The sequence below is a fragment of the Felis catus genome, chromosome C1 (assembly GCF_018350175.1).
Source record: "Felis catus isolate Fca126 chromosome C1, F.catus_Fca126_mat1.0, whole genome shotgun sequence".
In the NCBI taxonomy this organism is placed as follows: Eukaryota; Metazoa; Chordata; class Mammalia; order Carnivora; family Felidae; genus Felis; species Felis catus.
Window position 1 is genome coordinate 119,027,585 of NC_058375.1, and position 27,872 is coordinate 119,055,456.

At 50.5% G+C, this 27,872-nt stretch overlaps 1 protein-coding gene and 1 long non-coding RNA gene across 3 annotated transcripts in view; both read right to left on the bottom strand.

Moving 5' to 3' along the window:
- The window catches only part of STEAP3 (STEAP3 metalloreductase), a 57,039-nt gene extending 45,695 nt beyond the window's left edge, over positions 1 to 11,344 (bottom strand). The window contains exon 1 of one of the 2 annotated variants that reach the window (XM_019837996.3): positions 11,194 to 11,344. In XM_019837996.3, coding sequence (XP_019693555.2) covers positions 11,194 to 11,287 — 94 coding nt within the window. In that variant the 5' untranslated portion in view covers positions 11,288 to 11,344. Of the gene's footprint in view, positions 1 to 5,872; positions 6,017 to 11,193 lie in introns of those variants that run through there. The other variant, XM_003990708.5, reaches the window with a different exon arrangement.
- Positions 11,345 to 11,369: 25 nt separating this feature from the next.
- On the bottom strand, positions 11,370 to 27,702 carry LOC109503139. The gene is made up of 3 exons (XR_006583101.1): positions 25,951 to 27,702; positions 20,680 to 20,896; positions 11,370 to 13,383 (listed from the first exon to the last, which is right to left on the bottom strand). It is a non-coding gene; the product is annotated as an uncharacterized LOC109503139 (long non-coding RNA).
- Between the last annotated feature and the right edge of the window lie 170 nt (positions 27,703 to 27,872).

The following is a 27,872-nucleotide window of genomic DNA, read 5'->3' on the forward strand; positions in this document are numbered from 1 at the left end:
ATGCAACTGCTTCCAACTTGTTTGAAAAACTGGTGACCTTGGAAAACAGGAGCTTTGAGTCACCCTGGGCATTTGGATAACCAGAATATGCACGGCCGGGCCCCGGGCGGGTTTATTCTCTTATTACAAGCCCAATAGCACCTTCATGGCCATCTGACTGCTGTGGCCCAGTGCCTTGTCTCCTCTACCAGAAACCTCCTGTGGGCAGGGGTATTCCTGAATCTCCCAAGTCCAGCGTCGGCCAGTGCACACCGACAGACTTCCCTTGCCTTAGCTCACTTTTCATTCCCTTCTTTCTGGTCTCTGCCACCCACCCCCCCCACTTCTGCCAAAGCTTATTACCTCCACCTTACATCTTGACATCCTGTCCAGCCAAATCCCCCTTCCTTGGGGACTGAGGACGCCTCCCAGCCCCCATAGCCCCTCAACTGTCTCTCCCGGCTCTGCATTCACAGAGGATCTAGGTAGACAGACCTAGGTGTGAATTCAGGTTCAGCTGCGTAAGCAGTGTGACGTTGGGCAGGTTCCTTTCCTTCTCTGTTCTGATGATTAAGCAAAACAGTGAAAATGAAAGCCCCTGAACCCACATCTCAGGACGGCTTTGGTTTACACGTTTCCTGTGTTTTGCTGTGGACCGTTCACTGCATGCTGTCCTGGAATCTTCTCCCTCTGCTGCCTGGTGGTGCTGTGTATTGTCACTCAGCTTCCCACTTAGACCGTGAGCTCTCCAAAGGGCAGAGACCTGGTGTCCCACGCCCCTGTGCATCCACACCGCCCTGCTCGTGGTAATTCTGCCGTGAGGTCCGTAGATGCCTGTTGGGCTGACGGGGGCTCAGGCAGTGTTCTCAAACGGTAGTGAACACGGATTGGGGTCGTAGTGAACACGGGATGGCGGGGGAGCTTAGGCTGCAGATTTCCAGGCAGTCCCAGAGGGCCCCTCTCACCCCCCCCCCCACCCCCACCCCTGCCCCGATTCAGTACTTCGGGCGGGCTCAGCACTCTCTGTCCCTATCACAGCTTCTGGGTGGTCTCTGATCCCTTTGAGGAAGCTGTACTGTCAGGAACTCACACTTTCTTCGGAAAGCAAACCCCCCAGCTGTGAGTGGACAGGAGCACGCCCCCTGTTCCCACAGGGGTCCAGGTCAGCTGTGGTTCCCGGTCTCCTGGGGTTTTCAGTGAGCCCTCAGCTGTGCCCTGAGTTCCCCCTCCCCCTTCGCCACACACAGCCATGCTAGATTAGAACATCCAAGAAGAACTGTAGCAAAGGTTACAGGAGGACGACAGGCCCAAGAGGCAATACACAACAGAGCGTTGTCAGCCTTCCAATCCAGGAACACCGCGAGGGCAGGGCTTTCCTGGCTAGAAGTTCCCAACCCCCCACACAATCCTTGGCGGCCCCGCCCAGCACCGGCCTGTTTCCTTCCCTTCCAGGGCCAGCCACTACCTTATTTCTGGCCACCCTGCAGCCATCTGGTCTTAACAAAGCGCCTGGTCTTAACCTCTTGTGGCCGCCCAGCCCTGCACCCAGGTTGTTTGTGGCTGACTGACAGGGCAGTGGTGATCGACTCCCCCACCCTGCCCACTGTATCCCACGTACAGGCCTGGCTGGTCACCCAGTCCCCGCACAGGCCCCTCGGATTCCAAACGGCCCACCCTCCTGACGCCGCAGGCCACCCCATCTTTGCGCAGATTCCACCTGTAGGGCTCGTGTCCCAGCCAACACCTCCCCGCTGTGTGCCTGCATGATTCACCTTCAGAGAGACCCTCACCGGGACCGCAGGGCATACTGTCACCTCCCAAGCCCACCAGTAAAATCACAAGCCTACCTTCCCCACGGGCCTGATGGCCACACCACAAGCATCGGGGGTGACAGCACCAGGAAGGGTCAGCCACCACAGACCCCAGCACGCCGGCTTTGGGACACCGCTGTCTTCCCTGGGAACTGAGATGGCCCGTTTGCCAGCCCCCAAATTCCTTCACATTTACCCGTGATTGATTTTATTATACTCTTGGGGCTCTGTTTTTCAGTTTAAACATCCAAGCTATCCTAATCTGATAGCTCTAGAAAGCTTAGGAACGTGTGCTTCCATCCCACCTGGCTCTCATTAAGCGGAAGGGCGAGGTAGGAAGAAGTTGGTGCCTGATTGCAGGACAATTAGTGCCCACCTGTTGCACATTCTGCCAGGTGACTGTGGTGATTTACAAGGACGGACTGATTGGGAAGAGCTGAGCAGCAGGTAATTCTCCGGTGATAGGGTTCCACACCCCAGGGGGAACCTGGGGGGTTCTGCCCAGGGGGTTGAAGTGACAATACAGGCCTTTTTGATCCTGCATAAGTTAGCAGTGGCTGCTCCCGCCCGCCCTCTGCCGTCTCTGGTTTTGGATCCTGGCTCGCATTAGCTGTGGGACCTGGGACTCAATGATGCTGAGCCCCCTCACTTCTAATTGGAAATAAGGGGGGGGAGAGGGGTGCCTGGGTGGCTCGGTTGGTTAAGCATATGTCTCTTGATTTCGGCTCAGGTCATGATCTCAGTTTGTGAGTTCCAGCCCCACACTGGGCTCTGCGCTGACAGTGCAGAGCCTGCTTGGGATTCTCTCTCCCCCCTCTCCCTCTACCCTGCTCATGCTCTCCCTCTCTCTCTCGCTCTCTCAAAATAAATAAAAACTTAAAACACAAAGAAGTGGAGAGTGTGGGGTTTTGCTGGGTTAGAAATGACCATGGACACTCATCCCACCAGAAGTGGGACTCAGTCTTGAGGACCTGGCACCAAGACGGTGCTCAGTACCCTTTGTCGAGTGAATAAATGATGAGGCAGAATTTGGACAAGCAGATATAGTTAGTAGTTAGGAGCCTCTCAAGTTTGGGGTGGAAAGAACGGATTGGAGTCTCGTGTTTAACTTGGGAAAGTTACATCTATCTCCTTAAGAGACCCGAAGGTTCAAATGTGCTTATGGATACGTCACGCTTGGGGCCTGACAGGTGGGGAACTGAATGTTCAGTGATGATGACTGTCATTTCAGGTGTAATCCAAGCAGTGCCCATGGCATGCCAAGGATGTGAAGGGCTGGTCTGTAGATGTCTGGGCGGGTCGGAAAGCTGGCGGGCCCAGCTGCAGAGGGCAGCAGGAGGAAATGAGACTTCTGTAGTCCAATGTTTGGAAACCACCTAGAGTGGTTTCCCCACGCCTTGGTTCCCCTCTCCAAGTTCTGGAACCTCCACAGCCTCCTGGATTCGGAACGGGGTTGGCAAGGACAGGATATGAGTGGGAAAAGAAGCACACCCCCCCTCCAACCCCCCCCCCCCCCGGCAGGGAGGAAAGGAGCCAGCTTGGCTTTAGGTTTTAATGACTGTTTTGAAAGGCAAGCTTCCTGGTTTTAAATCAAGAGGCTCATCCTCAGTCCAGATGCTAGAAAGCAATTTCACGGAGTGCTCATCTTATGAAGCTTGGACCGCCCAGGCAAGGGAGACGTGGCCACCACACCAGTGGGGAGGGCAGGGAGGGGTAGACCCAGCCGCAGAGAGCCCAGACATCCCTGCAGACCCGGCTCCCCGGCTCCATCCCAACCTGCCTGAAAATCACCCCAGCCACTGAAAAATGTTCTTTTGCAGGCCGGTCAGAGAACGAAGCAGGAGGCACAGACTTTTCCTCCCAGTCTGGAAGACACTGGCCAGGACACTAAGCAGGGAGCCTCGAGGCCTGAGCCCCGCGGCCATCTCTGAAACATAGAAGAGGATGTGGAGGCCACTCTCTGGGCTTTAGCTACCTTTTCTAGGGAACTGAGGGGGCTCGGACTAGAAGAGCAACGAGCCTAGAAGGTCTCCAGCTGATTAACACTCAAATCCTGGGGGAAGAGGGAAGGATCTGGTATTTTTTGCACTCCTAAAACTCATCACTTCACACAACTAATCCCTCAGGCAGGTATTACTGTCACTGTCTTATAGAGATATCAAGTGCGGCGTCCCTTAGCAAGGTAGATGAAGAAGCAAGTGTGGAGAGCTGAGGACTTGGCCAAGGTCACACGGCGAAGAGCTGAGATTCAGACTCGGTTCCATCTGACTGCAAAGCCAGGGGCTCTCACTTACCGTGAGGCAGCTGAAGCTGCCTGACCCCCCCCCCCTCCAGGGCTCAGGTGCGCAGCTTTGGACTATAGTCCTTAACTCTCACTGTTTAATTACCTGGAGCCCTGCCCGATACTCTGATAAGCACAAGGAGGGAAGGGCCAGGGGGCAAGGAAGGGAAATGAACTGAAGAGGGCACATCTGTGATCCCAGGGTGACCACAGGTCCTGGGGAGCTCAGCAGGCTTGGGACTGGCTGTCCAACCTCCTAGTAAACAGGTGGCCTGGAATGAGCTCTGGGCTGGCTCTGAGGTCACTCCAGGCCTTCCTCCTAGATTGCCTGGCTAAGGCCACCTGCCCATCATTCAAAGCCTCCTTCAGGAAAGTTTCTATACCTCACTGATGCCCCCCCTAAGTCCCATTTCTCCATCAGACAATGATCAAGCACCTGCTCCCAGCTGTCCCATTACCCCTCTCCCCATTCCCCCAGGCCACCGGGGATAGAGACAGGCACAGAGATGGGTAAGACAGTCTCAGTCCTCCAGGTGCTTCTGGCTGGGTGCAGGGTCATGCAGACTCTGATTCAGTGCCGGTGGATGGGATCTAGGCATCTGTATTTTTAACAAACCATGCAGGTGGCTGAGGGGGCACACCCCTGTGAGACCCTTTTGGCCTTGTGGATATCCTGGACCCCATCACTGCATTTTTTGGGCTTCCACCTCTGAGAACATGGCCTGTCGGTCTCACTGGCAGGCTCTGGGCTTCTAAGTCCGATAAATCTGTGTACAAATCCCTATTTCTGCAACTTGCTACCTGCGTGTCTTTGCCAAATAGCCACGCTTTCTGGGGCTCAGTTTCTCCATCTGTAACAAGATGACAGTCGTGCCTTCCTGGCCTGAGGATTAACTGGGACAGTGCATGCGTAGCAAGCTGCCTGGCACAGATAAATGCACAATAAATGTCCGCTATTAATTATATCATCACTGCACTCTGATAGACAGAAATACTTCCCTGGGGCTATTTCCAGAACCCCACTTCCCAGAGTCTGTTTCAGAGGCGGCCCTGGACACCTGGGAGGCCTTTCGGTGCCCTCTGCCACGGCTTCTGCAGGACCTGCCTACATTTTCTCCGTGGTTTCCGCCTCTTGGGCCCCAAAGACATTAGCTCAGTGTACCTTTCATCTACCCAGAGCGCCCAAAGTTCCAACCACACCCCTGTGGGCAGCCTGCCCCCACATTTCGGGGAAATAGGCAGGAGAGTTGAGTTTCCCAGGCAAGAGCTCGTGGCCAGAGGCAGGCACTGGTCAGCCTGGCCCCTTCCAGTCCAAGGTCGGGCGCCCCGCCCCGGTCGGCCTGCTCCTCTGGGGCCGACAAGCGGCTGGGAGGCCTGGCGGGGAAGGTCCCGCCCACCGCTCCCCGCCCTTCCCTGAGACCCGCCGGCCGGAGCCTCGGGGACCGGGGACCCGAGCATTTGGCGGGCCCGCAAGGCTGCAACCCGGGTCCGGACGCGCGTTCTCCCTAGTCCCGCCCCGGGCAGGGCGTCCCCGGGCCCTGTCTCCCGGCACCGCGCACGCTGCTGGCGTCCCCAGGGAAGGCAGGCGCGCAGTGGAGGACCGGGGATCCGGGTTCTCTGTCGCCGGGCGCACGTGGCTCGGTCCCAGCGGCCCCGGTCGCCCGCAGACGCGTGGCGGCGCCCGGCTTTGGAGCGGCGGTGGCGCAGGGGTGCAGCGGGGGCAGCCGCCGGGGCGGGGTGGGGGGTCCCAGGCAGGGCGCAGCCCACAGCCCCGCGAAACGCGGCGGAGGGGGTCACTCACCAATCCGGCGCGCCGCTCGGAGCAGCGGCGGCGGCTGAAGGTCCGCGTTGGAGGCGGTGGCTCGGCCCGGAGGCTCCTCCCCTCCCGGCGCCCCGCCCGCCCCCGGGGCCGGACCTGCGGGGGAGGTGGCCGCCCGCCAGCCCGCCCCTGCTAATCAGCCTCCGCCGCCGCCCCCAGCAGCGCAATCGAGGAGCTGCAGGGTGCTCTGGCTCTGCAGCCGGGCGGCGGCGCCCTACGACCCTCCGCCCCCGGGCCCGAAGTTCAGAGCCAGCCCGCCCCCTTCCTGATCTACTTCCCCTCCTCCCTGCCGGGGCTCAAGTGTGCAAAACTCCCGAGCCACCACTTAACCAGGACAATGAGGGCGCGGAGACCAGGGTGACTTCTGTGTCCCGCTTCCTTAATCGGAGGGACACCTCAAATCCATTACCATTTTATAACCGGGGGTGAGTGGTAGGTCGGGTTTGCACAGATGGTAAGAGACCAAAGTTTCAGGTTGGATCCTGCTTCCGTCATTTTTGCAGTCGAAGCAGGCAGTAGAGGCCCCTTCTCAGCAAGGCAGTCAGCATCCAGGCACAATGGTCCTGGCATTTCTCTGTCCCTTGTCCACTTATTGGGCAGACTTTTGGTCCTTGCCCCTAATCCTCAGGTTTCAAGGCCTGGGAGCTTGTGGAGGACCCTTGGGAGGAGCTGCTGGGGACAATGGAGATTGCCTTCCTGTCTTGACTTGCTGGGCCCCCAGACAATCCCCTGCCCCTGAGTAGGTGGCCCCCAACACTGTCTGCTGGCCTCCCTTCCCCCATGTGGGTGGCTGTAAGGCGAGAATACCTTAGGGGTATCTTTCTAGAGGTGCTCCCATCTGAAGCCCTTTCTCACCTGCGACTTCACAGCAAGTGCTGCTGGTTTATTTCCCTCCCTTTACAGGTGAGGGTGCTCTGGTTAGGTGGGGTACTGTTGGCATTAGGGTCCGTCATCTGGGAGGCTGACTTGGGGGTTTCCAGACCCTGGGACTTGGTCTAGAATATGCCTGGGGGACATATTCCTTCAGCTCCTGATAAGGAGCTTCTGATTACTCCGGGGAGCCAAGCTGGGCGGGGAGATAAGCCCTGGGGAGGAGTTATCTGAGCCCCGAGGTCAGACACAAGGGGCTGAGCCCTGCAAATGGACCCCAAAGAGCACAATAGAGGGGTGAAGAGGCAGAATCGCGACCTCCTCCTGGTGGGAAGGCTGCTATGAAGGGCCTCTTCTCCCCACCCCCACCCCCTCTGAGATCCGCCCCAGAGAGCCAGAGCCTGCCCCGCCTCCATAGTTTCCTCCTGCCTAGAATACCCTGCGTCCCCAGCTCTCGCTGGGAGGCCCCAAGGCCCAGATCCTCTGGCACCTCCTTTTGCCCCGCCCTACCCCAAGGCAACACCCACTGAGCTCCTGCAGTAGTTCTCAAAGGTCCCTTTTCCGTTCAACACTCAGGGAATCCTGCCATACCCCACAGTGTTCCATGTGCCAGGGACCCAGGTGCCCCATGCCTGGTCCCTGTCCTTGGATGGCGGGTTGCTGCTGCAGTGGGTTATAAACTTTGGGAAGATAGGAACCAGTTCCTAGCCCCCTTTGGTGACCCCCACACACTAGGTGTTCTTTAAGTATCTGGCTGATGGCCATCTCTGAGCATCCTTCCTGCAATGCCAGTGGACGGCACGAGGAGACCGAGCTTGAGAAATGGAGGCACTCAGAGGTCTTCTGCCATTCTTGGAAGGACCCTTGGATCTGCCCAGCAGCCTTCCAAGGACACCTGGTGGGGCTGTTTGTGGGGCTCCCCATGAGCTGGAGAGGTGAAGGCTGGCCTGGCAGAGGGCTACAGAGGGAGGAATGTCCTAAGCATGCGCTTCCTCGGGAGAACATCCAGGGGCCTGAAAGGGTCGGGGCATAGGTAATTGAATGCCCTTAATTGGACAGACATCACCCACCCTGTCGGCCTTTGGCGCTTTGCTTGTCCGTCTCCCCCTGGATTGGGAGCACATTGAGTGGAAGCTTATCTGGCACGGGGTCCGGTGTGGATGAGGGTTCAAGAAATGTTTCCTGAATGTTTGGGGGTGGGGAGGCAAACTTTTGGAAGCAGATGAGCTCTGTCCTGATCTAGGGGAGAGGACGGTATGTTGGCATTGGCTGAGCACCTCCTCTGCGTCGGCCTCGTGTCTGGTCAGGCCAAGGGCAGAACAGTCAGAGCCATCCTTTCAAGATGTTGGGCAGATCCTGTTACTTCTCCGCTCCCCCCCTCCCACTCACCCCCATCCTGCCAGGATGGCCTCCTCCCTTTTCCTCAGATAGATTCAGCAGGGTCCTCAGACAGGCCACAATCCTTGCTGTTCCCTCTGCCTGGACCCTGGTCGTCCCTATGGCCCTCTCTCCCTCTCTCAGTTCCTAGCTGAAATATTATCTCAGTGAGACCTACCCCATCGTCCCCTCATCCATGTACCTTGCCCTATTTCCTTCTTGTTTTTTATGTTTATTTTTAAAAATATTTTTTTAACATTTTATTTATTTTTGAGACAGGGAGAGACAGAGCATGAACAGGGGAGGGTCAGAGAGAGGGAGACACAGAATCTGAAACAGACTCCAGGCTCTGAGCTGTCAGCACAGAGCCCGACGCAGGGCTCGAACCCACAGACCGAGAGATCATGACCTGAGCCGAAGTCGGCCGCTTAACCGACTGAGCCACCCAGGCACCCCTATGTTTATTTTGGAGAGAGAGAGAGAGCCCGTGCGAGCCCCAGAGCACATGTGAGTGGGGGAGGGGCAGAGAGAGAGGAGGACAGAGGATCTGAAGCCCGCTCTGTGCCTACAGCGACAGCGGAAAGCCTGATGTGGGGCCCAGACCCACAAACTGTGAGATCATGGCCTGATCCGAAGTCGGATGCAAAGTGTTTCTTCCCTAACATGCTATCAAACACACTTTTCCTGTTTGTTGTTCATTAACTGTCCCCTCCCACAGAAATGCGAGCCCCCCCCCCCCCCAGGGAGGGGAGTTGCATCTGCCTCATTCACTTCTGCATTTCCAGTACCTCGAACAGTGCCTGGCACAGGGTTGCTGAGTGAAGGTACCCCCATTCTCACCCTTATTCACCTCCTTCAGCATCCCTGGGAAGCTTCCCCCATGGCTCCCGAGCACCTCCTTTGCCTTCCCCAGAGCTAGCATGGTTCTGGGACAGACCTGGTATATGCACTGTTGGAAGTCTGGGCCTAGAGCTGCTAAATATTCTCTTTACAGAGCCCCTGGTGTCAGCCTCCAGAGATAGCCTTTTCCTCTGAAGACAAGGGTAGCCCTTGGGCTAGGAAGACAACAGTATCCAGGAAGAGAATCTAAGTTCATTGCCTTCTTGGGCCAGAGAGAAGAACGTTGTGCACTCTCAGCTTCTTGGATCGATCCGGCATCTGTAGGCTAGGACAGAGCCCATCCATTTCACAAAATAAACACCCTAATTGACTATGAGGAGATGACCATGAGAAGCTATGTGCCCAATGTGCTCTGACGCCTGTGGGCCAGGCCACCTGGACCTAGTCCTGCTGGGCCGGGGCTACAGACCCAGGGAGGGTGCTCCTCACCAGTGCTGTCCTCCCAGCCTCCGGGCACAGAGAGCTGCTCCCGATGTGACGGAGGGAATGAGGCTGCAATTCGGATTTAAGTTTACAGACTGTTTCCACTTGGCACCTTATTTTGAACCAATATCGTGTGACATTGTAAGGCACGGCTTACGGGGCACTGGGACCCCCACCCCTGCACCCCAGAACTTGGTACTCTGGTGTAAGACTGCCTTCCTTCTTCTTCTTCAGTTTATTTATTTGTTTTGAGAGAGAGAAAGGGAGAGTGGGGGAGGGGCAGGGGGCAAGAGGGAATCCCAAGCAGGCTCTGCTTTGTCAGTACAGAGCCGGATTCGGGGGCTTGATCTCACGAACCGTGAGACCGTGACCTGAGCCGAAATCAAGAGTTGGACTGAGCCACCCAGGTGCCCCAAGACTGGCCTTCTTCCAGTCTCTTCCAGACTCTTCCAGAGTCCATGTTGAAACATGGGCTCTCCCAAGAGGAAAAGCCCTCTGAGCTCAGTGAAATGAGCTATATATCCACAGGAGATTTAACACTGGCCAGCACGAGAGTGTGGAGAAGGTTCTAAAGGCAAGTGCTAATAAAAGGGGAGGGGGATAACGACTGGGGGTGGGGTGGGCAGGAGAAACCATTCCTCCCAGGGAGTCACTAGCACTTAGTAGGTACTTAACTCTGTGTAAGATGAAGCCTCTTGGCTTGTGACTAGACCACCGGTGGCCAGTGAGAATGTAGGAGCATTTGGTGGGCCCAGAAGCATCCATCTATGGTAGCATTACACTGCCTTTCAGTTGTGGGCGGGGGGGGGGGTTGCAAAGGCACACAACTGGAGAAGTCTGGGTTTTAGTTAGTCCTTGCTCCACACGTGGTGCATGTGATGGCCTGGGGGTAGGGGTGGGGGTGGGGGGTTAGAACTGCCGAGTCTCAGGCCCACCCCAGAAGTCCTGAATCAGAAGTACGTTTCAACCCGATCCGCCGGAGCTTACGTGTATGTTCAAGTTTGAGAAGGACTGGGACAAATGAAACCAGCAACTCCTTGAACACCAGGGCCAAGGCCGAGGATCAGAAACCTTGAGCAGACAACACTCTCACCCTTACTGAGCGGCACTTTAACACCGTATCCTTTGCTTTCTCAGAGTCTCCTATGAGTCATCAAATAGGCTGACTCAATCTGCTTGTGAGTTTGTATACATATGGAGTAACTGACTCTGTCCTTCACAACAATGCCTCTTACACAAAACTCCAAGAGGAGAAATGGAAGATGAGTACGCTTATTCCTTTCCAGTAACTGATCTTCTCCTTTTACCGTGGGGACCAGGATACTCAGACGCATAGTCACGTATTTTCCCCTAGACCATGATTTTTTGTGTCAAGTTGACGATCAGCCGCATCGTTAAACTTTCTCGCTCGAAGCTATCCTAAGTTGCTTTTGGAAAAAGCCAATTGTGCAGGCGAAAGGAATAGGAAACATCCGTGTGCCTTAGTGGCCAGTCCTCTCTCCCCCTTGACGGCCATCACCCTTTCATGGCAAAAGCAGGGTCGTGGCCCGTCCTCTACTAGAATTTTGAGGAGAGAACAGAGGAGTAGGGAGAAGGACGTGCCTTCGAACATCAGCTGGGTGTTACGGAGGAAAGAAAACCCACCCAGCTAGGGGTCACAGCCGGGGAAATCATGACAGGGGGCTCACACCATGCCCCTTCCTGCTACCTCTGTGCCCATGCACACGTCTCACCTGATTGGGAGTGCAAGGTACTGTCCTTCGTGCCAGGGGCCTCCCTGCAGGCTGGGGCGGGGGGACGCCGTTCAGCAGAGGCCTCAGTAGCCATCTCTCCATGTGTTGCTCCCTCTGCCGCTGGGTCCCCAGGTGGGGTATCTGCACTCAGCTCGCTCACTGCGAGGGGTGGGGCGGGGAGGGGGTGTGTGGGCGGAGGAGAGAGTCAGGTGAGGCTGTTCAAGGACTGGAGTGTGGCAGCAGCTCTGCAGGGCAGAGGCGGGGTCACTGACCTTGGGCTCATCTACAAACACACTGTGGTCAGTGGCGGAGATAAGCCCTTCCCCCACCTGGGGATGTGTTTGAACCTGCTCAGTTCTGGTGCCTGGGTCTTGGCTCTCAAGGAAAGGGAAGGGAAGGGAAGTGACATGTGCTGAGGTCCCACCTTGAGGCCAGAGCTGTAGCAGGTTGAAATCACTTCATGTAAGCCTCCCTGGCCCCCGCATCCCCGAATGGGATCAGCCCCATTTTTCAGATGAGGAAAGTGACCTCATGCCCAGAAGAAGTGGCAGAGCTGGGATCCGAACCAGGTCTCCCTGGCTCCCGCATCTTTCCACTACCTTTGCCCCGCTAAGTGGAAGGCTCCTGTGGGCCATGGCCAGCACGTCTTCGGTGACCCCCGTTAGTGCCAAGGACTGGGCCCGGCGTGGTGCAAGGGCAGAGCAGGGGCAGTCCATACAGTGTGACCAGAGGGGAGGTGAGCCACGGAGGGGGGCTCTCTCCCAGACACCCCTCACGGTGCCTGCCTGCCCTGCCTGGGTGACATTCCATCAAGCTGTCCCCAGGCTCCACAGGGGTGGCAGCTCCATGAGTCTGTCCACTGGGGATGCGCATAGCCTCAAGCGGGTCTGTGAAGGCTGCTTCTGGCTGGCGGGGTGCCAGTGCGGGGGGGGGGGGGGGGACAGTGCGGTTTCACTGACCCACCCGTGTGCAAATGTGTCATCAGAACCACCTTCAGACGTTTGCTGGTCTTTGACAGCATGCGAAAGGCAAGGGCCCTGCAGGAAAAGATAAGGGGGATAATGGCCCCAGAACTGCTGTTTGTGCCAAGGGCCAGGAGCCACAGTCAGCCAGGCCCGGGGTCTCCTGGGAGGAGGAGGGGGGCCGGGCTTGGTCTCTGGAAGCATCTGTAGGGGAAGAAAACCCACTGACTTGGGTTCAAGAGTGGTCTCCCCACTGAACCTTGATCCCCTCAGCTGTAATCTGGGAGAATATACCCCCTCACGTGGTGTGAGAATTGAGAAATTACCAGAGAAATGCCTGGCACTTAGGAGGGCTCGTTAAAACACAGTCACCCAACCTGAGAGGAGAAGAAATGGTGTCCGGGGAGAGGAAGACAGACACTGAAAAAGCCAGTTCCATAAGAAACGTGCTTCCTGTCAGGCCCCCCACTTCTGCCTTGGTAAAGTCTCCTTCCTTGTCCTGTGTCCTGTGAAAAGCGCTCAGGGAACTCTTTCTCCTCTTGAGGAAATTTGAAATGGGGTCGGTGAGCAAAGGGCTAAGAAAGAGTTCTTGAGACGTTTTGGGGGGCAAAAAGATGATTTCATTCAAAGCAGGGGAGGACAGGACCCAGGGGCAGAAAGAGCTACCCTGGGGTTGTGAGGACTGACTGATTGTGTACTTTGAAGTTTGTGGAGGTGGGGAGAGAGATAAAATTAGTTTCTGAAGACTTTCTGTATGCTGAAAGCAGGGTCTTTGAGGACCGTGAGGATTAAGCTATTGTCAAGATAAGGTTGCTTTTAGTTTTTAACGACATGTAAACTTTAAGGCATTGAAGCAGCCACAGACTCCCGGAGGGATGTCAGGAGCTGCAGGTGTCTGGGATCTATCAGTGGGCTGAAGGCCGTAAGGGATTTATTTAAACTACATTTTTCTTGCCTTTGTTTCCCTCATCATTCCCTGCCACCCCCCCTCCACCCCACCCCCCCAACAACTTTGACCCTTAAATCTTTAAAGGTTTTTGAAGGTGGAACGTCTCACCTTCTTGGCTTTGTCTGCTGAACAGGGGCATAGAGATGTCCCTACCTACCGGTCAAGGTTGGTCAGTTGAGAATTTACTAGGAGTTAGGAAAGGCTAAGGCAGCTGTATCTAGAGTTGCTAGCATATGGGAGTTTTCTTGAGTAGAACTTCTTGCCTTGCAGTGAAGGAGTCTTGGCACCAGGTGGAGAGACATGGAAGAAAACAGCAAAACATGATTAAAATAACAAAAAGAAGCCCAAATAAGAATCCTCTCTTAAAAAATTTTATTGAAATCCAAGTTAGTTAACATAGAGTGTAATAGAATTGAGTGATTCATCACTTACATATCAACCCCAGTGCCCATCATAACTAGTGCCTTCCATAATGCCCATCCCCCCACCCAACACCCCTCCAACAACTCTCTGTGTGTTTTCTGGATTTAAGAGTCTCTTATGGTTTGCCTCCCTCTCTGTTTTTATCTTATTTTTCCTTCCCTTGTTCATCTGTTTTGCTTCTTAAATTTCACATGAATGAGATATGATATTTATCTCTCTGACTTACTTCGCTTAGTATAATACGTTGTAGTTCCACATTGTTGCAAATGGCAAGATTTCATTCTTTGTGATCACTGAGTAATACTCCATACTATGTGTGTGTGTGTATATGTATATATATATACACACACATATATACATAGTATGTGTATATATATATACACACACATATATACATAGTATGTGTATATATATATACACACACACATATATATACACATATATATACATAGTATGTGTATATATATATACATACACATATATATACATATATACATAGTATATACATAGTATACTATACTATATACATAGTATACATAGTATATACATAGTATACTATGTATATATATATATGTGTATATATATATATATATATATACACACACCACATTTTCTTTATTCATTCATCTGTTGATGGACATTTGGGCTCTTTCCATAATTTGGCTATTGTCAATGGTGCAGCTATAAACATTGGGATGCATGTGCCCCTTTTTTTTCTTTTTTAATGTTTATTTATTTTTGAGACAGAGAGAGACAGAGCATGAACAGGGGAGGGTCAGAGGGAGAGAGGGAGACACAGAATCTGAAGTAGGCTCCAGGCTCTGAGCTGTCAGCACAGAGCCCGACGTGGGGCTCGAACCCACGGACCATGAGTTCATGACCTGAGCCGAAGTTGGACGCCCAACCAACTGAGCCACCCAGGCGCCCCTGCATGTGTCCCTTTGAATCAGCATTTTTGTATCCTTTGGATAATTACCTAAGTAGTGCAATTGCTGAGTTGTAGAACAACTCTATTTTTAATTTTTAAAAAAACTTTTGTAATGTTTATTTATTTTTGAGAGAGAGAGAAAGAGTGCGTGCATGAGTGGGGGGGGGGGGCAGAGAGAGAGGGAAACACAGAATCCACAGCAGCTTTCAGGCTCTGAGCTGTCAACACGGAGCCCGATGCGGGCCTCGAACTCATGAACCACAAGATCATGACCTGAGCCAAAGTCACTCAACCAACTGAAATACCCAGGTGCCCATATTTTTAATTTTTTGGTGAACCTCCATAATGTTTTCCAGAGTGGGAGTACCAGTTTGCATTCCCACCAACAGTGCAAAAGTGTTTTCCCCTTTCTCCACATCCTTGCCAACATCTGTTGTTTCCTAAGTTATTAATTTTAGCCATTCTGACAGGTGTGAGGTGGTATCTCACTGTGGTTTTGACTTGTATTTCCCTGATGATGAGTGATGTTGAGTATCTTCTCATGTGTCTGTTAGCTATCTGGATGTCTTTTTTGGAAAAGTGTCTATTCATGTCTTTTGCCCATTTCTTCACTGGATTATTTGTTTTTTAGGTGTTGAGTTTGATAAGTTCTTTATAGGCTTTGGATACTAACACTTTATCTGATATGTCATTTGCAAATATCTTCTTCCATCCCGTTGGCTGCTTTTTAGCCTTGTTGATTTTTTTTCCTTTGCTGTGCAGAAGCTTTTCATCTTCATGAAGTCCCAATAGTTCATTTTTGCTTTTATTTCCCTTGCTTCTGGAGACACGTCTAGTAAGAAGTTGCTGTGGCTGAGGTCAAAGAAGTTGTTGCCTGTTTTCTCCTTTAGGATTTTGATGGTTTCCTGTCTCACATATAGGTCTTTCATCCATTGTGAGTTTATTTTTGTGTATGGTGTAAGAAAGTGGTTCAGTTTCATTCTTCTGCATGTTGCTGTCCAGTTCTCCCAGCACCATTTGCTAAAGAGACTATCTTTTTTCCATCGGATACTCTTTCCTGCTTTGTCAAAGATTAGTTGGCCATACATTTGTGGGCCCGATTCTGGGTTCTCTATTCTATTCCATTGGTTTACGTGTCTGCTTTTGCACCAGTACCATACTGTCTTGATGATTACAGCTTTGTAGTAGAGGCTAAAGTCTGGGATTGTGATGCCTCCCGCTTTGACTTTCTTTTTCAACATTGCTTTGGCTATCCGGGGTCTTTTCTGGTTCCATACAAATTTTAGGGTTGTTTGTTCTAGCTCCATGATAGGATGGCATCAAATATGTAGATTGCTTTGGGTAGTGTCAAATTTTAACAATATTTGTGCTTCCAATTCATGAGCGTGGAAGGTCTTTTTCATTTCTTTGTGTCTTCTTCAATTTCATTCATAAGCTTTCTACAGTTTTCAGAGTACAGATCTTTTACCTCTTTGGTTAGGTTTATTCCTAGGTATTTTACGGTTTTGGTGCAATTGTAAATGGGACCGATTCCTTGATTTCTCTTTCTGCTGCTTCATATTTGGTGTATAGAAATGCAACTGATTTCTGTACATTAATTTTATGTCCTGTGACTTTGCTGAATTCATGTATCAGTTCTACCAGTTTTGGGGTGGAGTCTTTTGGGTTTTCCACTTAGAGTATCATGTCATCCGTGAAGAGTGAAAGTTTGACTTCTTCCTTGCCAATTTGGATGCCTTTTATTTCTTTGTGGTGTCTGATTGCTGAGGCTAAGACTTCCAACACCATGTTGAACAACAGTGGTGAGAGTGGACATCCCTGTCGTATGCCTGACCTCAGGGGAAAAGCTCTCAGTTCTTCCCCATTGAGGATGATATTAGCGGTAGGTCTTTTGTATCTGGCCTTTATGATCTTGCTTATGTTCCATCCATCCCTACTTTCTTGAGGGTTTTTATCAAGAAAGGATGCTGTATTTTGTCAAATGTCTTTTCTGCATCTATTGAGAGGATCATGTGGTTCTTATCCTTTCTTTTATTTATGTGATGCATCATGTCGATTGATGTGTGGATATTGAGCCAGCCCTGCCGCCCCGGAATAAGTCCCACTTGATCGCGGTGAATAATTATTTTCATGTATTGTTGGATTTGGTTGGCTAGTATCTTGAGAATTTTTGCACCTATCTTCACCAGGGAAATTAGTCTATGGTTCTCCTTTTGGCCTCTTTGTCTGGTTTTGGAATCAAGATACTGCTGGTCTCGTAAAATGAGTTTGGAAGTTTTCCTTCTATTTCTATTTTTGGAAAAGCTTCAAAAGAATAGGTATTAATTTTTCTTTAAAAGTTTGGTAGAATATGGCCCTGGACTCTTGTTTGTTGGGAAGAGTGCTTTGATAGTTGACAAAAATCTTTCTTTAGTCCAGGAGTTTAACCAATTATTAACAGAAAGAGAGGGATCTTTTTAAAGTGCCAATGTGAGCATTTGTCAGTTAGAAACTCAGAAATATTTTCGTGGTCATCTGGAATGTATACACAGCATTTTGTTTTTATGAGAGCACAGGTTCCACCTTGTGAAGCGGTTAAAACATCTAATGGCATTTCATTTTGTAGAACTGTTTGATGCTTTTGCGTTACTTCAGTGTTCAATAATAAGTTATTTTGAGAGTCATTGAAGGACCTTGATTATGTAGTAGGTGGTGTTAACCATCATATAGTCACTATTGTGGTGTTGTTTTTTTTCAGGTAATTAATAAGAGGCACTTTTATGGAAACAAAACCATATAGGTTAATGGTTAGAGCAAATTATAAACTGAGTGTCTGGGTCTCAAGTTCTGCCAGTGAGATTTCTAGATGTCAGGCTTGAAGCATCCTCAGATAGAGCGGGAACAGGTAGCGGGAATCAGATGGGTTTTTCTGGTTTGTAATTCAAATGTCTGTGGTGATCCTTCTGGATGGTCCAGAGAGCAACAGTCACAAAGGTTGTCTATATATGAGTTTTGCGACAATTTCTCTGAGGTTTACCCCAAGTTGTCTAGTTTAGGCAAGGAACAAACATTTAAAGACAATCAGGACTAGAATTTAACATCCGCAAAGATGTGTTATTGAAACATAATTTGTTTTCCCTCCAGGATTACCCTTATTTTCAGAGATTGCCAAACCAAGACTAATTGGTTTGTAAAACAGGTCCAGTTTTAGAGAACTTGGCCTAATTATTTACATCAGCTCAGCAAGAATAGCGATTGGTTATATAATCTTTTACAATTTGCTTTGCTGGAACTTTTTATAAGGAAATTCGATTGAATTTGTAGTAGGCTCTCTAGGCCAGAGGCCAAGCCAAGTGCTCGCCATTAGGCATGCCTGCAATACTTGTAGATTTGGGTGAATTCTTCTTCACGAGGTCTCCAAGGCATCCTGAGGTTCCTGCACCTGCCAGGAAGTGACCTTCTTTAATCACCTGGGGAGGCTGCTGGAAACTCTGTAAGCAAGGTATCTGGCCAATAGTTCCAAGGGGCTTTATGGCTCCACGTTTCAGAAAGTCAACCTTAGTTCCTTAAAGCTGTCTGGTCATATCTGACTCTATGCATGACTCTCAAATATGACATTCCAGTCAAAGCCTTGGCAGAGTAACCAATGTTTCCAATGGTGTCCTGTTACAAGGAGAACAGGTGCTCACTGAACTTATGTAAATGATGATCACTGCCATGAAAGGAAAAATATTTGCTGAGACGGTTTGAATTTCAGAGGGTGTAGGCAGAGAAAATCGTTAAATGCTTCAAATTGTTCACAAGGGAATATTTTATAACATTTGTGTAAGTCATATGTATTTTAAGGGGAAATTTCCTTAATCTGGAAGAGCAAATGTTACAAAGCCAGCAATGTTTCAAACAAGAGTCACAAAATTATAATCATCTTTTCCAGTTTATTTAGTCCCACATTTCTGATTCTTGTTTGGTTTGAATGTAGCCTTTTCTGTTAGTTCTGGAAACTTCCGCCTGTTTCAGTTTTACGATTTTAAAGATATCAAAAACCTGTGTTTGTTAAAAAAAAATCCTTTTTATGAATCTCCTTGAAGGTGAAACTTGTTTTGTAAATAACAAAAGACTATTACTCAATTGACAAAGAAATTCAGTTATTTCTGTGACACAGAACACTTCAATAATCAGAAGATCAAGTGGTGACTGGGGCACCTAGGTGGCTCAGTTGGTTAAATGCCCAACTTTGGCTCAGGTAGTGATCTCACAGTTCGTGAGTTCGACCATCGGGCTTTGTGCTGACTGCTCAGAGCCTGGAGCCTGCTTCAGATTCTGTGTCTCTCTCTCTGCCCCTCCCCTTCTCTCTCTCTTTCTCTCTCCCAAAAATAAATAAACATCAGAAAAAAAAATTTTTTTAAACAGAATATCAAGTGGTGACCTTATTATCAAAGCATATTGAAACTTCAGGAAATATACATAAATATATTCGAACAGGTATAGCATTTACCCAGGCAACACAACCTGAGGCTTACCATTATTTGTTTGACAATGCTTTCTAGATAACTTAACGTATCCAATAAAGCCTAATTGGTCAAAAAGACTTCCTTTACAACTTAAATCCTGGGAAGCTTGTTAAAAACCTCAGAAGGCACATGCCTAGATAAGATTACAGATCATTATAAAACTTAAAACTTAATTATTTACTTAACCAAGGTGGCAATAAGATTTTAAGGGCAAATAGGTAGGGTTAGGTAGTTGTAAGCAAAACTTAGCTCCTTTAAAATTGAGAGGTTTTAACTAAGTTATCAAAGCCTTGATAAAGACACAACACGAGCTTTGGCTTTCCAGGCAGACAAAGAAAAGAGAAAACAAACTTTGTTTACATTTTCTTATCAAGTGCAAACCAACACTTTAAGAAAACTTTGCTTTGAACAGAAAGAAAAGGAGAATTTCAATCTTTGACCAGTATACTTTTAAAATCCATTTATTTCAACCTTAGCCTGTCCTGATCATACATAACGATTTCTTCCCGAAGATTCCCCTTCACAAATCTTCTACAATTTTCCTTTGCATTCAGGTTTTGTCCCAAGCCATTTCTTTCTCAACGACCAGTGTCATTTAGGACAAATTTACTTTCTTTTACCTTTAACAAAAATGTATTTTTCTTATATCATTTTTACATATCTACTTTTCTACCTATAGAGTGGCTTCCCTTATTTTCAGCCGTCTTAACTACACTTTGCAGAATTTTAACTCTTAGAAATCTTTAGTCTCCAGCGAAAACTAAGCAGTAACCAATCGTAAACTGTTATACTTGAGTTTTTGAGATTGCAAATTTATGAATTAATTAAGCACAAAGCATGTTTTCCAACAGAATGAAGTATTTTTAGTTCCTCTGCAATAAATCAAAAACACAAGCCTACATTCAGTAATCAATGCTTTAGCATTTTATCCTGTTTGGAAAAGATCTAGATGTCCAGTGAATTTAATTCCAATTTATCATCCAAATAAAACTTTAAAGTTTCAGGTTACCAAAGACTTTGAAAACTATCTTAATTATCCATGACAACTTTGAGACAGACATGGGACACCTGGCTGGCTCAGTCAGTTAAGCATCCAACTCTTGATTTTAGCTCAGGTCATGACATCAGGATTTGTGAGTTCAAGCCCTGTATCAGACTCTGCACTGACAGTGTGGAGCATGCTTGGGATTCTCTCTCTCCTCTCTCTGCCCTTACCTCACTCTCTCTCAAAATAAATAAACTTAAAAAAAAAGAAAGAAAACTTTGAGACAGATCAAAGTAACCATCATCTTTCTGCCATCTTTTTTTGTGAACGAATTGGAAAAGACAATACAATACAAGCTTATTTGATCTTCAGTAAACGTAGGTAGAAAAAGTTTCATAGCTAATGCTGATAACTCTAAAGACATGTCTATCTCAATTAAACCAACAAACTTAAATTACTTTATTATTTTTTTTTAAGACAGAGAGTGTGCAAGCAGGGGAGAGGGACAGAGAGAGAGAGAGGGAGACAAAGAATCTTAAGTAGGTTCCATGCTCAGCTCAGAACCTGACGAGGGGCTCTATCCCATGACCCTGAGATCACGACCTGAGCTGAACAGCCAGACGCTCAACCAACTGAGCCACCCAGGTGCCCTAAACTTAAATGACCAATTACCAACTTAAATACCAAATAGGTTCTACTGGTGTCCACTTACAAGTCAAGCAATTTGTTCATCTTTGTCAATTTTTTACCTGGGGCACCGGTGGGGAGATCTGAAGGGAGTGCTCTTAGCTTCTTGACAGCGAGGCGGGGAGGAGAAGGAGCTGATGTGCACCATTTTTCCTCATCTCCTAAGGAATATTGAGGCCAGGAAGTATTACAAAAGAAGGTCAGTTTTTTCTTTCTTAGATCTTGCAATCTGAATTTAGTCCAGTGGACTGAAAGGCATCCCAAGAAGATCCTGTGTTCCTAGAAAAGTAGAGAAGGTCCATTACCAAAAATCCCCCCCACCCACCCACCCGACTCGCAGGCGGCATTCCAACACAGGATATGTCAGAGGTTCCTGGTGTCAAAGTGACCCACCTCTGGAAATCACTATGCCACCCACCTCAAGCAAAATCACTATGATCACCGCCAGCTATAAAGGGTCCTTGGAGGAGGGATGCTAGCGTTCCCCCCCTCCCCACTTCCCATTGCATTATGGACTATAAAATGGATGCTGGCATATGGACTGAAAAACTGCACCTTGCCTTGCCTTGAAGGCTGTGCAGTGCCTTTATTAACCCATGGAAAACACTACAAAAGTTTTACAAGGGGGGAAATTATCCAATTTTGTAATGGCAGTAGTCAGTAGGGGACACTAATGAAAAACAGTAAAGATAGAAATCCATCACGGTCGGGTGCCTGGGTGGCTCAGTCGGTTAAGCGTCTGACTTTGGCCGGCTCAGGTCATGATCTCACAGCTTGTGAGTTCAAGCCCCGCATCGGGCTCTGTGCTGATTGCTTGGAGCCTGGAGCCTGCTTCGGATTCTGTCTCTCTCTCTCTCTGTCCCTTCCCCACTCATGCTTTCTCTCCTTCAAAAATAAATAAACATTTAAAAAAAATTAAAAAATGGGAATGCAAGGGTGTGCAGCCACTCTGGAAAACAGTATGGAGGTTCCTCAAAAAACTAAAAGCAGAACTAACCTACGACCCAGCAATTGCACTACTAGGCATTTATCCATGGGATACAGGTGTGCTGTTTTGAAAGGACACATGCACCCCCATGTTTATAGCAGCACTATCAACAATAGCCAAAGCATGGAAAGAGCCCAAACGTCCATCAATGGATGAATGGAAAAGAAGATATGGTATATATATACAATGGAGTATTACTCGGCAATCAAAAAGAATGAAATCTTGCCATTTGCAACTACGTGGATGGAACTGGAGGGTATTATGCTGAATGAAATTAGTCAGAGAAAGACAAAAATCATATAACTTCACTCACATGAGGACTTTAAGAGACAAAACATGAACATAAGGCAAGGGAAACAAAAATAATATAAAAACAGGGAGGGGGACAAAACAGAAGAGACTCATAAATATGGAGAACAAACTGAGGGTTACAGGAGGGGTTGTGGGAGGGGGGATGGGCTAAATGGGGAAGGGGCACTAAGGAATCTACTCCTGAAATCATTGTTGCACTATATGCTAATTTGGATGTAAATTTAAAAAAATAGAAAAGAATAGTTAAAAAAAATAAAAAAAAAAAAGAATCCATCATGGTCTAAGCGACATTCTAACACATGTAGTCTTTCACAGCCAACTTCCCTAGGAAACAGTCCTGGTTGAATTTAATTCAACTGGGTACTGGTTTTAGCCTGGCTCCCCGTGGAGGTCTTGTGGCCAGAAGCGGCTAGACCAGAGATGTGGAGGGGATCACATTAGACCACCTCACACGGGCGTCTTCAAGATTGGTAGCCATCCTGGTGACTTACGTGGCTGTCCCGTGCCCCAAAAAGAAAAAGAACAACTCTGTATAAGAATAGGAACAAAGAGAGAGCCTCAAGTTTCTGGGTCTTATTACCATTCCGACCAGGGTACTAACTTCCAGCCAAAAGACAGGCTTTCTCCTCCCCATAGATCTAGGAGCTCCGGGCCAGAGAAGGGCAGCCTGAGCACTCGAAAGGAAAGTGTTCCAGTAAGACCACACTCCCCGAAAAGCCCCTGGAAAGTAAAGGAAGAGTAATTACTCACCAGGTTTGCACGGAGGCTCAGAGTCCCGACGAAAAGCCTTGAAACCCCGGGGTGCCTGGGTGGCGCAGTCGGTTAAGCGTCCGACTTCAGTCAGGTCACGATTTCGCGGTCTGTGAGTTCGAGCCCCGCGTCGGGCTCTGGGCTGATGGCTCAGAGCCTGGAGCCTGTTTCCGATTCTGTGTCTCCCTCTCTCTCTGCCCCTCCCCCGTTCATGCTCTGTCTCTCTCTGTCCCAAAAATAAATAAACGTTGAAAAAAAAATTAAAAAAAAAAAAGCCTTGAAACCCCATGCAAGGGCACCAAAACGATGAAATTTGAAGTGGGGTTCGTGAGCAAACAGCTCAGAAAATTCTTAAGACGTTTTTTGGTGCAAAAAGATGGCTGTATTCAAGCACAGTCCCAGGACCTGTGGGCGGAAAGAGCTGCCCTGGGGTTGTGAGGAGTGACCGTATACTTTTAAGTTTGTGGAGGGAGGGAGGAGAGAGATAAAGTTAGTTTCTAAAGAATTTCCGTGGGCTGGAAAGCAGAGTCTTCGAGGACCCTGAAGATTTAGCTATTGTCAAGATAAGGTTGCTTTTAGTTTTTAATGACGCGTAAACACCAAGGCATTAAGGCAGCCACAAACTCCTGGAGGGATCTCACCTGCGTGGGGCAGGTGTCCGGGATCTATCAGTGGGCTATAAGCTGTAAGGGATTGAATTTAAACGGCATTTTTCTTGCCTTTGTTTTCCCCAGCACCCTGACCTCATGGTAAGGAACCCGCAGGCAGTGTATGCTCAGCACCCCCCACCCCCATCTCCTTCCCAGAGGTCAGAGGGTGCCCTGGCGCCCTAGTCTGGGAGTCGGGAGCCTTGGCCACGCTCCACCTTGGAGCTGACCGCTGAATCTCCCCTTGCTGGGCCTCCTACTCCTGCCAGCTGAACATGTCTGTGAATGGGGATGATGAAGCTAGAGCAGTAAACTAAGTACAGGTGGCAAAATGAAGCCTGGAACTCATGTTAATTCCATTCCTCCCTTCACCTAGATTCCCTTGGCTCCTGGTCCCCCTCCGCAATCCATCCCCTGGGCCTGGGCCACGGGTGGGACTGCAGAGTGCAGGCCCCACATACCCCTTATCTAGAAGCGGAGGGGAGGGCGTGGAAAGAGAGTGGTAGGACCCTAGGTTCACCCTGTCCCTTGGCCCAGCCCTGGCTGGAGGGCCCGACTGGGTGGCTGCAAGGCCCAGTCTCCCTTCCACGCTCCCATTCAGGGTCACGGTCTTCCCTGAGGTTCCAGAAACCCTCATTCCCCAGGGTGGAAGGGAGGGTAGGACCCCTGTCTCCCCATTTCTGCGCCAGGCCCATCTGGCTGCTCTGATTCTGGAAGTTGCTTTGTGAGGCCTGCAGCCTCCTGGGCAGGTTCTTGACCTCTGCTGAGTCCACGGGGGTGTCAGGTCCTCCGGGTTCTGGTGCCAGCTCTGCTGCAGCCACTGTGACCTTGGCCAAGACCTTTCCCCTCCTTGGGCCTCCGTTCCCCCAGGTGTAAAATGAAGGGGGTTGCAAATGCCCTGAGGAGCCTGAGGGCTCTGTTTTTGTGGGGGGGGGGTGTGGACCTTGGTCAAGGCAGGGACTCCAGGCCCCACAACCCAGGGTCCCGCCTACCCGTCTACAGGTGGGATCAGGTTGGCCACCCCTGCATCAGACATCTCAAACATGTCCTCCACATCGAAGATACTCGTCTGGTTAAATTAGGGCTGCTGAAGAGAGGGGAGGTGTGGAGGTGTAAGCCTGCCTTCCCCAGGAAACTGGACAGTAGACAGTAGCCCCCAAAGGATTCAGGGGCGGCAGGTGATGGGGGAGGGGAAGTGCGGGCCCAAGGGAGATGTTTTGCGCAGGGGCTGGGGAGGTAGGGGTGGAATGGGGCTGGGGCTCTCGGTGCCCTTTTGACACAAAGCCCCACAGGGCCACATCTCTGCTAGGACCCTTTCCTGGAGTGCAGAGATGCCGGAGTGAATAATTGGCTAGAAGACACCCAATTATGGCCTTTATGCAAATTTATGCAAATAGTATGCAAATACAGCTGGCCTTAGGCTGGGTGCCCCTGGGATGGCGGCTGGCTGGCGGGGGATGGGGTGCTCCTGTCACTTTTGACTTTGCCTAAGGCCTCCCAGGACTTCACAGGGAGAGGCCCACCACCTTCCCTCTGCTCTGCATGGTCCCTCTTTTCAACAGGCTTAGACAGGAGACCAGCAACTATGAACTGCACCCCCCCTCTTCCCCACGTGCCTAGGCCCCACTGTGCAGGAAAGGCACCAGGGGTGCTGAGGGGACACCAGACTGGAAGATGCCAGGCACAGATGGTCTGGTTTGAGCCAGTGTCCTCATTCTGTAGGAAAGGACAGCGAGGTTTGGATAACGTGGTGGATTTCCCCCTGGCCCAGCTGGAGGTGACGGGACCAGAATTCAGTCCAGGGCTGCCCGATTCTGACTCCATGCTCTCTCCTCACCGCTGCCGTCTCCAATGCTGTGCCCCCTGGTAGTTAAAGGCCCTGCTGTGTGTGTTCGTGGGCTCCAGGCCCACTTAGCATGCTAGTCCCGGGCCACCCCTCCATTTCCTGCTCGGCGCTTGGCAGGTGCTCTGTAAGGGTCTGCACACAAGACCGCCAGCGCACCTTGAAGGCCGGTACTTGAAGTTTGTGTCGGCTTCCAGGGTATTTGTTCCTCTTTTCTTAAGTCAGCCGTGTCCAGGCCTAGACCACACCCTGGGTGGTTTTCTTACTGTGGAGAATGGATGTTCTATTGGCCTGTGATGCCCCTGGGGTGGGCGATGAGGGGCCTCAGAACTGGGCAAGGAAGTTCCCTCTGGGCCTGGAGAGCACTGGCCTGAAACTTCCCGTTGATGAGCTACAACTACCCCCCCTCCACCCCCCTCCTGGTCCACCCTTCCCTTCCAGGGAACCCACGTTGGCACGGGCATGATGAGTGGAGTGGCAGGGTCAGATTGAGGACTGTGTGAGCCCAGGGTGTGGGACTTGGGTTAACTCTGAGCTTTGGAAGACATTTTGCCCAGAGGCGGCCTGGTTGAGCTTTGGGCCATCGGGGATCCTGTTCCCCCTCAAGTGGGGGCATCGGTGGTTTCCGTGGACGGCATCAAGCCTGCACACGTTGGGGCATGGCCATCTCATGTGGCCATAGGGGGGGGCCTCCCTTGGGAGCCCTTGTGGGCAATTTTCTGGGAAACACTCTGAAATAAAAGATGGTGGGTATGGCCAGGTAAACTTTCTGTAGGTGTTGGCAGGTACTTACCCCATAATGATGGCGGCCTAAAAAGCAAGGGTGATCTCTTTTTGGGGGGTCACAGGCCAATGGGCTCAGAGACCCACATACTCCACCCCGGTCTCTGGCCTGGGGCCTGGCCAGGCACAGCGCAGTGAACCCCCACGGGGGCCGCTGTGGTGCTGGCAGAAGGACTAGCGAAAGCTGGCAGGAGCCGGGCATCCTGATGGCACTTGTGACAGTGGAAAGTCTCCAGGGCCAGAAAGCCAGTTTCCTTTTCCCATCAACCTTGGAGCCCTGGCATTTCTTCCCAAGCAGCGTTTACCTCGGAATGTGACTGGCTCTCCAGCTGAAATAAGACACAACTTTTCACTTCTCCAGGCTTATCATGCAGGGACCAGGTACAATTATGGGTAAAATACGATTCCAGGCCCCATGGCAGAGGACCAAGTCCTTGGCAGAGGACAAGTGGGGGTTGACGGCAGCGTGGTGAGGCTGGCCGCTGGGCAGCGCCGGGCTTCCTGCCCATAAAGGGCAGGGGTGCGGGAGGCCCGGGTACTTACACAGGGGTGGAGGCCCGGTTGGTTTCCCAGACCATTAGCGAGGCAAGCAGCTGCTGAAACATTAACCACAAGCCTTAGTGATGCACTTTGGAGAGAGGCACCCCCTCAGGTGCTCAAATGCATGATGTGGACCGGAGAGGTGGGCCAGAGGCTGGCGGAGCCTTCTGGAAAAGGAGAGAAGAGAAAGGCACGGAGTCGGCCCCGCACATCCTTCCTCAAGAGTGTGTCTGAAAAGCGCCTGTGTGGCTCAGTGGGTTGAGCGTCCGACTCTCGGTTGCAGCTCAGGTCATGATCTCGTGGTTTGTGAGTTTGGGCCCCACATCGGGCTCCGTGCTGACAGTGCAGAGCTTGCTTGGGATTCTCTCTCTCCTTGTCTCTCTCTCTGTCCCTTCCCCCACTGTCTCTCTCTTAAAAATAAATAAATAAACTTAAAACATTAAAAAAAAAGAGAAAAGAGTGTGTTTGAGGCAGTGACCCTGAGGGGCATCTCTTGCATGGTCCCCACGCGAGTCTTGGGTCTAGGAAGCCACCGTTGACCCTACTCCAAGGCTCCGCCCTCTCCCCTTGATGGCGTCCCACCGTGGCGTGTGCTCTGAAGACACGCCCACATTTCCCAGTCAGTCCCCAAAGGCTCTCTCTTGAGGCGGAACCCTGGTCTTAAACACTGCTGGGCAGAGGTTCTACATGAGCGGGGGCAGGAGAATCTCCTGGGTGAGGGGCCCGAAGACCCTGGAGTTCTTTCTGGCAGGCACTGGGCCTCCTCACCCGCCAGCTGCCATCCTGCTGTTGTTAAACACTCGCTGTGCGCGGCTCTCCGCTTTCATTGCCTCTGACATCTTCGGCACCCTTCCGGGAAGGTCCTCCGTCTGCCCATTTCTCAGCCGAGAACACTGATCCTTCAGCAGTGAAAATGAAATGGCATCATGTGGTGGACGGTGCTTTAAGGGCAGTTGAGCTCAGTGTGGTGTGAGTGGGTATCTGGCCTCAACTTTCTTGCTGTGGTGATGGCCCCTGAATCGAGTCCTTCCGGGCTCAAGGTATCTCCTCTCAGTTGGCAAATACCCGTTTTTGAAAGCTTGTGTTGGGTGGCCGATTTGCCAAACGGTTACAGGGCAACGGCTCTCCAGCTTTTTCCAGGGTGGTCCAACCTGACCCAGCACATGTACACTTAAGTATAGATTATAGATCCACCACTGAAACAGAAGTGTTAAGAGACAAAACTTACCCTTCGGACATGTGGTAGCATCTGATATTTTCAATCGAATTCTATTCCGTTTCATTAAGGCAACGGCTTGTTGACTCAACCCTCCAATAAAGCTGTCAACGGAAATTGGCAAACGCTGGCGGGCCTCCGCGTGTGCAGGGTCGGGAGGTGGTGCCGTCAGCTCA